We start from the raw sequence: 12,128 nt of genomic DNA on the forward strand, positions 1-12,128 counted from the left end.
AAAAAGCTTCCAGTAGAAAAAGTATGTCTGAAAACGATGGTTACACCTGTTGGGAGGGACTGAGTGAGTTAGGACTGTGCGGTCAGTCCCTTGGCAGGTTGCCACTCCGAGGCCTCTTTCCTCCCTGTCTTGAGTTGTGATTCAAAAAGTGTGAGCAGAGGCTGATGCTTCTGAACAGAGAAGGGACTTTCAGAGCATTTCAAAGCAGACTCAATAGGCAGTAGAGGTTGACCAGAATAGGAAGTGTGTGAAGAGATAAGAGGCAGTGCTAAAGACTTTATTAACACCTATGCTCTGAGAAACAGAATATTTCGCCCAACAGGCTTGAGCAGGATTTCCAAGGAGGTGGGGCTATGTTTTAGGGTGGGACCACAGGTGATAGATTTGAAGAGGTTTTTTTGTTTTTTGTTTTTGTTTTTTGTTTTTTGTCAGCAAAGAAGAAGGGAAAGAGAAAAGCCATGATAACTTCGACAGAAATAACACTTGTATAGAGTCAAGGGTCATAGATTTTTAGAACTAAAATGATCCACAGAAATAAGTTAGTTTCTCACCTTTTTTATACCCATGATAAACTTGAAGCCCAAAGAGAAACACACTTCACCTGAAGAAATCCTACCTTTCTTCTGCCATGAACAGGTCATTCTGTTATTTAGGTGGAGGCAACCCACGCCTATCAATAGGTTCTTGACAGGACACCATCTTTACAGAGCTCGCCCGAGGCCCTGGTTTTCAGTAATATCATAGCAAAAGACCATTTACAAATCAAATTCTGGTTTTGTTTTGTTTTGTTTGCATTTCATGTGTCAGCCTGTGACGGTCTTTCCTATTCACACTGATACAAGGTATGCACATAATAATAATAATAATAATAATAATTATAATAATGCCAATGGTAGAGAATTACATCCAATAGCTAAAGTAAAGATACTAGGATTTCCCCTGTGAATCCAACACTTATGATGATCCACTATGTGGGCAGCATGGTATATACCATAACACACACACACACACACACACACACACACACACGTACCTTGAAAGCTTAAGCTACCTACCTTAATCTCCCCGTTTACTCTAGTCTCTTGGAGTTTGTCCATCTTTTGTGGGCCCTCGTGTCCCAGACAAGTTTTATGGGGCTGTGCTCTTCTATTCTGATATCCCCTCTCTTGTTTTTAAATAAATCTGCTTGGAAAACACTGTTCTGCATGTTTACTCTGTTTTTCTAACCCTAACTCTTGATCAAATTCCTCCTGGCCTTCAACTCTGTGCAGGAAGTGAAATGCCCTTGCTATATATCTCTGTCTGAACCTGGCTCTGGGTTTCTTCCCATTAGTAACTTTCCACTAAAAATGAGATAGCACATTTAGGCCTGCAGCTGTGCTCCCTTGCCCGGATCTTGTCCCTGATCTATCTACTATCACCACTATAGCCACATCCTAGGAGCAAGTGTTAACAACACGTGTTTGACTTTCTGCAGTTCTTGCCATTGCAAGTCAGACGTGGGAGCCAAAGTAGGAAGCATAACTCAAACAAACCAGTCTTTGGAACAGAATTATGACCTGCAGGTAATTCATGATTCTATTAATTGTTTGTTCTTTCTTGCTCTGGGTGAGATATTAGCCACCGTTGAGTCTTTACCCATAATAAACGGGCAGACAAGGTGACAGTGGAAACAGGTCCTTGATTAAAAATCAATGCTGTGCAAACCTGCAAATTAGATCATCAGAGTAGATGGAACAGTTTCTCAGCAAACATACCATTGCCGTAGACCTTGCAGAAAAGAAAGAGCCACAGGTCTAAAGTATTTGAGATAAGTGATGTTTGGAAAAGTACAATAATATGCTTTAAAATGACGATGGTATCTGATATCCATCTAAAGTCTTAAAAACAGCATAAACTGTCTGGTCCCGAAGCCTGCCAGGCAGCTAGCTTGAGGGCTCCTTGTGGCCCTTAATTCCTTCTCCCCCTCAGGAGCTGAGCAAAGTTTTAGCCTCTTGTTGACAGAGCCAAGAAGTGAATGATCGACACTAATGGGATTTTTAATCTTCAACCTAATTAATTTGTTAAAATTGAGGCTTACGAGGAAAAATCAGCACAAGGAATTAATTAAAGCAATAAAATTTTTGCTGGATTTAACAGTTAACTCCCGACTATAGCTCTGACATGCACAGAGGCAGATACTTTAAATTCATTTCCAGTTTTCTCTTGTGTGCTTGTGTATTTCCATTTGCAAAGGAGCCTGTATTCCTAAAGCTGAGAGTGCCCACCTTTGTCATTGGCATGGACAACCGCGTACTACCATACAGGAGATTTCCTTGTCTGTCAGCATTATATATATATACCCTTGACCTTGTTGGACCTGGTTTGTCTGGCATATGGCAAGTGTTTGATACATGTTTGCTGAAAGAATGGATGTGTGAATGAATAATTAATTACAACTTTAAAAAAACTAGTGATAATAAGCGAAGGCATTAATGTTCCAGCTTACTTTCCTCACCTGTGGTTATTACATGAAAAGAGGCAAAGATAAAATAAAATGGGCATTTTCTTCTTTACAGAAGCTACGCATAATGTTTACAACATTATGTAGAATGTAGACCTAACTCTGAGCAGACCCACTATCAATTAAAATCCATGTACACCTGAGGTGCTATTAATGAAAAATAAAAAAACAATACCTTTGTTTTGGAGCATAGAGAACTGAAATATTTTTGATGAATCAGCTTTGTACAACTTACTCTATTCAACTATATGTATAGCTGTATACAACTATGCAAGTATTACAATATGTTTGATAAAGCAGTATTTATAAATTTGATCACAAATTTTCCTGATTCAATATCATTACACAATGATCGCAACATAAAGGTTTTTTGTTTTGTTTTTGTTTTTTTTTTTACAACTGGAGGTCTTAAACATGAACAGCAGCTAGTAGACAATACTTTGCACAATGACAGTTTCAGTCTACTAAGTTTCATAGGCTGCTTGCCTGTATTCTTTTGGATTCCTTTAAACTTGGCAGTTTGGGATACTTTATCTTCACTATAACTCTGGGACAAATTATATCTCTTAAGTAAATATATAAGTGCAGTAACTCCCAGTCACCATTGTGGTTTTGTTCTTGCACTGACTCATTTTTTAACCAAGTTTAAAAAACAGTATCTACAGTCTATCACCAACAACAGTGCCAGACACTGGACATATATGTAATGAATAAAACAGAGTCTCTCCTCTGAGAGGTCTGTAGCTGACATGAGAAGGTAACAAAAAATCATATTATTGTACAGTGTAGCAGTTGCTATGAGGAGGTGTCTATTGACAGCCGGAGAGAAGACAGCAGGGACCCACAGAGTTGAGGGCATGCAGGAGGTGCCACAGGACAATAGCACCTTGGAGAGTAAGCGGATTTTGGCAGATGGGGTAGAAGACTAAGCAGGAATCGGCACGCACCAAGCACAGGGGCAGGAACTGGCCGTGGGTGGGTAGAGAATGGAGGACAGGGCAGAGATAGTCTGACGTCTGGAAACCAACTAGAAAGATGGAGACCAGACTGCAAGGGAAAGTCAGTAAGTTATTAAAGGTGTTTCATAAAGAGTAAGATGGAGTATTTTAAATCCCTGTGGCACCACTGTGAAAACCAGGCCAGAGAGAGGAAAGGTTGGGAAATCCTGGGAAAGCCCCAGAAGCCCTCCACCAGGTGGCTTCAGTGAACCAACACCAAGGGCAGGGCGGTGGCAGATGCTCTCCCTGACCTTTTCCTTAGTCAGCTGGCATTTCCCAGGGCTCTCAGCTGACTAAAGCAATGCTCTCTCACCTCTACCTGCAGACATACTGGAAGCAATCTACACAAACATACCTTGACTTACTAATTTGCAACTCCTTAATTGCTGACCACTAAAGCCAAGGACAAAGGTTGTGTCATGATATAAGCGCGCCAGCAAACAAGCCAGGGAGGCAAGGGGGCCAGGGACAGGACGTGGACAAAGGCAAAGTGGGGGTGAACTGACTTGTAACGTAAGATAGGGTGATCAGTGTTAATGAAGGCCAACATGGGCAGGTAAGCAGGCTAGGTTCAGGCAGACAAGTTACAAAGTGTAGAATGTTAATGAAGACACGGACTTGCACCCGGACAGAGAATAACTGAGACTTGTACTCTGGGAACATTTAGGCTAGACACACTGAGATCAGGGTCTAGACAAGGGTCTGGGTAGGAACCAGCAAACTCTCCTAAGGTCTGTCTGGGAAAAACCCTGCTTCTATGTCCAAATAAGTGTGGGTCCACGTGTGTGTAGACAGGTGGTCAAGTGCAGTGTCTGACCAAGGGCAGAATGGTGGGAAGGGTCCCCCTGGGCACAGGCAATCAGGTGGTACTCTCTGCAGAGAACTGACAAATCATGACAAAACTACTGAAGGCTGGTCTGCCCTGTATTAGTACCACAAACCAACAGTTCTAAACAATGCTCATGATGAAATACTGATCCTAAAAAATCTTCTGTTGATCTAAATTCTAAGCAGTTGTGGGCTTATATGAATTAGCTACTGTTTGTTAACATGTCTTTCATGAACACAGTTTTCTGCCTGAAAGTTAAATTAGGAGAGCTACCAGTTATTCAGCTGTCCCTTCTGACATACCCAGACTCAGCTACATGCATTTATTTCAAGAGTAAGTTCTAAACTGTTCGCAAAGGAGAAAATTCACTTTGAATGTAATTCCTAACCCAGGGGTTCTACATAGTCCTCTGTTTAAACAGTGGACTCTAAATAAAAATGATAACCCAGTGATTGGTGAAGAAACAGAGCCTGTGTTATAATTCATTCATTGTAACCCTTTGGGATTTTTATTTGTGGCTTCAAATTTTAAACAATGAAACAATGCAAACTGCAAGGTGTAATATTTTTATTTGATAAGTGCAAATTTTAGTTCATACATGAAGTATTTTCTGATTTCTAACAGTATCTATTAAATTAAAATTCCTTCTTTATTAATATAAACAATAAAATATTAAGAAACACTTATTACTGATTATTACACAATGTGTCATTAAATGACACTATCATACAGAGAAAGGAGTATTAAAAATCCTCATCTGGGTGGAAATACACTGTTGAATAAAGGTGGTTGAAATGGGGAGTCTGAAAGGAAGAAGTGAGAACATGGCAGTTCCTGAGAGTCACACAAAATCTTACACATTTAGGTTCTGACTAAGGGCAGATACACTTTTCTTGAAGAAATTTATAAAACAAACAAGAAATAACTTTTTTACACAACTTCAAAGCCAAGTCTTAGAGGTCTGTGATACTTTGTTCTCTTCGACATCATGGTGACACATCACAGGGAGACTTCTAAGATGACCAGAATCTCTCAGCATATAAAAGCTAAACTGGGAGCCCCTTGAGGGCAGGGACTGTATGTTTCATTTCTCACCTCCCCAGCCCTATCACAGTACATAAAACAGCCTAGGTGTTCGAAATGCTGACAGAATGAATAGGCAAATGAATAAATTTCAAACAAAATGAAGGGCTTCTAGCATAATAATTCCTCTCTTTCTTAAAATGTATCCAATTAGCCTGTTTGTCTTCAAATTTATATGCATTCTTTTCTCAGCCATTCCTCAATAAGTATTTATTGGTACCTACTCTGTGGCAGGATTTTAAGCATCAGGAACATAATAACTGAACAAGCAGTGTTCAGTCCATGAGCAAAGTGTTCCTGATCACTGAATTGCATGATATAACATCTTCCGTGTGACACACCCACGTGCACCTGCCCACGCTGGCTGAGCAACCTTGCCAACCATTCAAGAAGTATGGACTGAATGGAATTCTTCTTTGAATCACACTGAGTGACCTGGGCTTCACACAGCGTGACGCTATCCAATGCAAAACCTTCAAAAAACCTCTTCCAAGATTTATGGTCGAATTGAAATTTTGTCCTACTAATTATAAGGGACAGTCACATTGGGTTTAGACTCAAAGCTTGTACTCTCTTATTAAATTTACCACCTGGCATGTAGTAAACCCTCAATAAATATTTATTAAATGAATTAATCATATAATATCCATAATGGCTCATTTGCAATATATTAATAATATATAAAATTCTCCCTAATTTATTCTCTATTGCAACTTGATTTCTCTTACACTCTTAACTCAGTCTTAAATGGTTGTTCATGCCCGTTTTCTTTTACTAGTTCACTGCATTAAAACATTGCTTTCTTCCCCCAAGCTTGCAATTTAAATATGCTAGCAGAAATTCCTATTAATTCCATTCCAAGTATTTGCACAGAACTTATCCACCATAGCCGTCTGCTAATGATGCATCTGTCATTTTATTGACACCCCTAAACAGCTTTATTCTCTTTTCTAATTAAGAGACAAAACTGGTATTGTCAGCTGATGGACCGACATTTGGGGGCTTTTGTTCTAATGTGAAAGGCAGCACACTATGATGCTAGAACAAAAACTCAGGAATGTTAACAGAAAAGCCCACCAGACAAAATATATTTACATGTGCAGTTTGAATAAAGTTTGTGATAAGCCTAATACGCATACAATATTTTTACAGGGAAAAAATACACACTCATGGCAAAATATATTTTTAAAAGACTGGTATTTCCTCCCTCTTTAACTGGCCATTGAAATTCAAAACAAAGCAGTCTCATGTGCTCACTGGACAATCAAAAATCCTAAGGAAAAACAAAACCTTTTTAAAGTTGACCCTAATGATATGCTAGAAAATATTGCCACAGAGGTAACAGTAACATTTAAATAATAGCTAAATAAAAACTAAAAGTTCTTAGAGAAAAATAATAGAAATGAGGTAAATAGCACATTTTTAAGGGCTTTAAAAAAAAAAAAGCAATGATTTACTAATGATTATATTAGCCAACTGCCAGAAAAATGACAATTACATCCAAGTACAGGACTAACAGCTCACCAGAACGTTCTCAAGCAACTGAAGAGGACAAGCTGTAAAAGCTCCATCAGCAACACATTAAAAATCTAATCTATGATCATGGCATGTCAGAAAATTAAGGATTCATCAAAACATCCCCAAAGGTTATGTGCTGAAAGGAATGCATAAGAAGGAACCACACTCGTTGATTTTTTTTTACATAGAAATGTAGCGTAGGATCTGCATTTTAAAATGAACTATAAAATACGGTCTGTCAAATGAGTTCATTGTTAAAAGCAGTTAGCATACATTTTGGCACACAGTGAGTGTTTGATAATGGTAGCTGTTCTTATTGTTGTAATATTGTGGTGTCAGAATCAGCTCACCGCCTTTCCTGGTTCCCTCCCAACATTTAAAGGAGCCCTAGAAGGATGTCTCATGGCCGAGCCATACTTCCAGCTAATTCTGTTTCTACCCTCCTTTCTGGAGATTTTTGCTCTGGTTTGGCACTATAGTTCTAAGCTCTGATCATCTACCTAAATTCTTCCTCTCTGCCTAAATGCATAGGACTGAAAGTTTGAACTGTAAGTCTTGCTTTTATTGCTCATTTCACCCCGACCTTGTCCTTCACGTCACTCTCAATATCAAGAACTACGGGGAAAATCTCCCACACATGCAGGGCTATGTTCAAATTCCTGCTTGTTGATAAGCACAGTTCAGATATGTTACGAGGGAGTATCATTACATGACGCCTGGCATCTGTGTGACCAAGGCTGAGAGCCCACCAGCAGCCCTGCCCTAAGTCCCTAAAGCAGTTAGATCTTAATTCTCTGCCTAAAGGAGCTTACAGGGTTCTTGCGGTCACTAGTCTAGCAGCATTTACTTAGCGTAAATTCTTTATCCCTAGAAAAATTAAAACAAGAGAAGGTACCTTACTTATTTTCCTTTTTATAAAAACTCCTTCTGTGACAAAAAAAACAACCAACCTTTTAGTTACAAATAAGATGTTGGCTCACTTGTTAGGATGCAGTAGACACCCCTGGGACCCAGTAACCACTCCTTCCACCACCCTCACAGGAGCTGCCAAGTGCAATAGGACCCAGGCTTCAGTTGACTGGTCCATGGTGGGCATCCCCCATGCTGAGCAAAGCTGAGCTTTTTTTCTGCAATATTTGGACAAGCCAAGGAGTAGGGCACATGTGGTAATATTCAGAGCAGAGCAAAACAGTGTCTACATCAGTACATGGTTGTGCAGCTGCTGCTGGGGATGACTGTCCTATCCATAGAGAAATAAACAAGAAAATAAAGTACAGAATACATGGTGATAACCAGGTCTGTATGCAGAGGTGGGATCCTATCCATGTGATGAGTCCTGTACAAGCCTTTCATATCTCAAGAAATGAGGACTGTTATAAAACTTAGGGAAACTGCTTCTGTTAAACAGCAATGCCACATATACCCAAGGCCATTATATATACACATGTATCTGTATCTATCTATCTATCTATCTATCTATCTATCTATCTATCTATCTATCTATCTGTCTATATATCTGAGAGAGAGAGAGAAGCAAAGAGATTGTGATGTCAGTTTCTGAAAAGCAACGTAATGTAATGGCAATTGGACAAAGAACACTTTGTAAAGTATTTGATTGTCTAACCACTAAGCTGTACACCTAAAACTTATACAAAATAATATTGAATGTAAACTATAATTGAAAAATAAAATTTAAAAACGAACTATATACGGTTGCATTTCTATGACAGTTCTTGTATGTATTGAGTTTCTAGGAGATAAGAAATTCAACTTCAGCCCTGGCCGGTTTGGCTCAGCAGTTGGAGCGTCGACCTGCGGTACAGAGAGACCCGGGTTCGGTTCCCGCTAAGGGCATGTACCTCGGTTGCAGTTTGTCCCCGGCCCCGGTTGGTCGTGCGGGTGGCGGCCACTCGATGTGTCCCTTCACATAGATGTTTCTCTCTCTCTCTCTTCCTCTCTCTCCCTCCCGCTCTATCTGAACAAAAAATGGAAAAATGTCCTCGGGTGAGGATAAAAAAGAAAAAAAAGAAAAGAAATTCAACTTCATTAAGATAGTAAAACTGGAATGTCTATTTTCCCTCTTCATTCGTTGAACCGATAGTCAGCTTGAAGGATAAAGAGCTGACCAAAAACAGTCCCTACTTTGCGCAGAGCTTCCTGACTTGTAGAAGCACACAGACAGGGATATCTCCTATCATTGCTACTTTATTGACCAGTGACTAGGGTTGGTAAACAGGGAACAATGAGAAAGCCTTTCATAAAAGGAAGAGGTCATGAGGCTATAAACACATGCCTAGCCTTAGCAGACACCTGCTAGCCTTGGTCACCTTAGGTGGCCCTTTAAGCCCCCAAACGAAGCAGGTGTCCTTCCTTGGGATTTGTGCTATGTAGATAGATGGAAACAACCTTTACAAATATTTTCTTGCGTTTGAAAATAGTTTTTTTTGTTGCTATCACTTAAATATGATTCTTTTAAAAAGCCATTTGAGGCAAAAGGCTCAACTCAGTGAATGCTAGCGAAGATGGCTCTGTTATTTTAAATAAAAATCGTCATGTATTTTTCAACTTTTTTTCTTGCTTTCTAATTTCTAGTTCTATTTAATTATGTTTTTATTTTAAAGACAACAGGAAACCTTTTCCCCTTGACTTGTCCCTCCAGCTATTGGAGATTTTATCCTCCATTAAAAAACAAAACAAACAAACAAACAAAAAGCCTCTTCTTTTCCCAGACACTTGGTGGCTTTCTCATTCAATGTTGTACATGCCTATTTCAGTCTGTCTAACTAGTTGAGTTTTCCTTTTAAATATACTCTTTTCCTCATATGTTCTTTTTGGCTATTCCCACTAATAAGTTGGACCTATTCCTTTGTCTTCTTATCAGAGAAAAAAGTGACAGTCAGAGCCCAACCCAGGTCTGTGACTGGAGGAGGAAAGTACCAAATTTTGTACTTTATTTAAATTAAAAACATGAAATCAAACCTTCTGTGTTCCTGCAGCACTGGGGTATTGTCTTATTTAAAGTACAATCATTTTCTATGATTTATAAGAATTCATAATAAATCAATGAGTGGGCCCTTACAAAATTAAAAACACAGAAAATAAAGAAAGGTGTTGACAGTCGCTGGTGAGAGGAATTTCCGATGCTTTAGCCAGAAATATGGTTCTAATAGAGCACATTACATGGCGATCAGAAGACACAGATGATCCTGACCATGACGTGCTTTCGCTTTCCCCTAGTTTTTAAATTGAAATTAAAATGTGAAGCAACATTTAATAATGCTATGTTACATTTGTAAGTAAGATTTGAAGCACCCTTCACTCCCATTTTCCATAATGTGCTCATGCCATTTTAAACTCTATACAACTGCAGCCAACGCGACTCAGGTCCACTCCACTTGTACCTCCTTCTATGCCCAAATGTCCTCCTTTGGGACCCCAGGTGTCACCCAACATCCACCCCACAAGAAAAACTCTCTTTTATAGTGAAAATCATTTTAAGTGTTTGGAGAATTGTTTGAATTAAAGTCTGCCTTAATTTTTGTCTCCTGATAAATTCAGAAATGCATAATAATACCAAATAAAATTACTCCTAGATGCTTCTCCAAAGAAGATACACAAATGACCAATAAACACATGAAAAGATGTTAAATATCATTGCTCATTAGATAAATGTATGTCAAAACCATGATGAGATATCCCTTTACACCCCTAAGATAGCTGTAAAATAGTGTAGCAACTGTGGGAAACTAGCCCATCCTCAAAAAGTCAAACACAAAGTTATCATATGACCCAGCACTTTCACTCCTAGGTGTATACCCAAGAAAAGAAGACATACCTCCTTGCAAAAATATATACACAGATGTTTATACCAGCATTATTCAATAGCCCCAAAGTGGAAGCAATCCAAATGTCCATCAACCGATGCATGGATAGACCAGTGTGGTATACCCACACAGCAGCATGTTATCCACCCAATAACAGGAATGAAGTACAGATACATGCTACTACATGGGTGGACCATGAAAAAATTATGCTAAGTAAAATAAGCTGGACACAAAAGGTCATATATTGTATGATTCGATCTATACAAAATATCCAGAATAGGCAGGTCCATAAATTCATAGAGACAGAAAGTAGATTAGTGATTACCTAGGAATGAGGGGAGAGAGAATTGGGGATGCCTGCTAACAGAGTATCTTTTGGGAGCAATGAAAATGTTCCAGAATTAGACAGTGATGATGATTACACAGCCTTCCGAATGTACTAAAACCTGATGAATTGTACACCTTCAAAAGGTGAATTTTATGGTGTGTGAAATTCATCACAATTAAAAAATAAATAAATTCACCCCCCCATCCAATAGCATTTAAAAGTATGTGGCATCTGACAGATGCTCCAGAAATGTAAATTTTCTTTTATAAAGTTACTCCTTGGATAATTCCAAGTTTCTTCAAGTATTTTTCAAGTGTGTGTTGCTCTGCATAGCTGGGAAAACAGCTCCACCTGCTTTCAGCATTGTGAAAGGAGTGATATATAATGAAAGCCTCACTCACTCATGGTAGGTCTTTTAAAACAATTCTTGCATTTCACTAGATGTACCTAAGGTTGTCTGCAAGATTCTCCAGCATGAGGCATCTGGCTGACGACACCTGGTAGGGCAGGGAATGGAGACAGGGCACGCTGGTTCAATGGACATAATTCCCAGCCATCTCCTGAATTGGAAGAGTTCTCTCACCCTATATCACAACACGGACACATGCATTTGGTAGCAAATAGTTATACTCACCCATCATTCCCTCTGCTCTCAGCTCTGTAGTCAGCATCAAACTCATTTCCTGACTCAGTGAGAGCCATGGCGACAATCTAGACGTCTGGGCATGAAATCCCAAATTCAAGCTTGATCACCGCACCTGTGACAGCCCTGCAGCTACTCCTGCAAGCACGCTGCACCCTCAAAGGCCACCACCGCTCCTAGCAAAGCTTTAGAGACTCAGGGGCCTGCAGTGGTGACAATTAACATGTGAAAAGCACTGAAAACTCGCTGTCTGGGAAGCTTTTCCATTTCCGGGGACTCTCTCCCTTCTTTCTTTCCTCCCTTCCTTTCCTTTTTAAAGTTCACTTATTTATTTTGTAATAAATACTTATTTTATAGACTATATGCCAGACATAATGCTAGATGTCGAGGATACACTGAATG

At 39.3% G+C, this 12,128-nt stretch overlaps 1 protein-coding gene across 1 annotated transcript in view; it reads right to left on the reverse strand.

The window, feature by feature from the left end:
- LOC118631875 (cytochrome P450 7B1) overlaps window positions 1–11,785 on the reverse strand; it is a 72,964-nt gene extending 61,179 nt beyond the window's left edge. The window contains exon 1 of the mRNA XM_036264469.1: window positions 11,718–11,785. Within this exon, the coding sequence (XP_036120362.1) occupies window positions 11,718–11,785 (68 nt within the window). The remainder of the gene's footprint in view (window positions 1–11,717) is intronic.
- Window positions 11,786–12,128: the final 343 nt, after the last annotated feature.

The sequence above is a fragment of the Molossus molossus genome, unplaced genomic scaffold, assembly GCF_014108415.1.
Source record: "Molossus molossus isolate mMolMol1 unplaced genomic scaffold, mMolMol1.p scaffold_m16_p_16, whole genome shotgun sequence".
Lineage (NCBI taxonomy): Eukaryota > Metazoa > Chordata > Mammalia > Chiroptera > Molossidae > Molossus > Molossus molossus.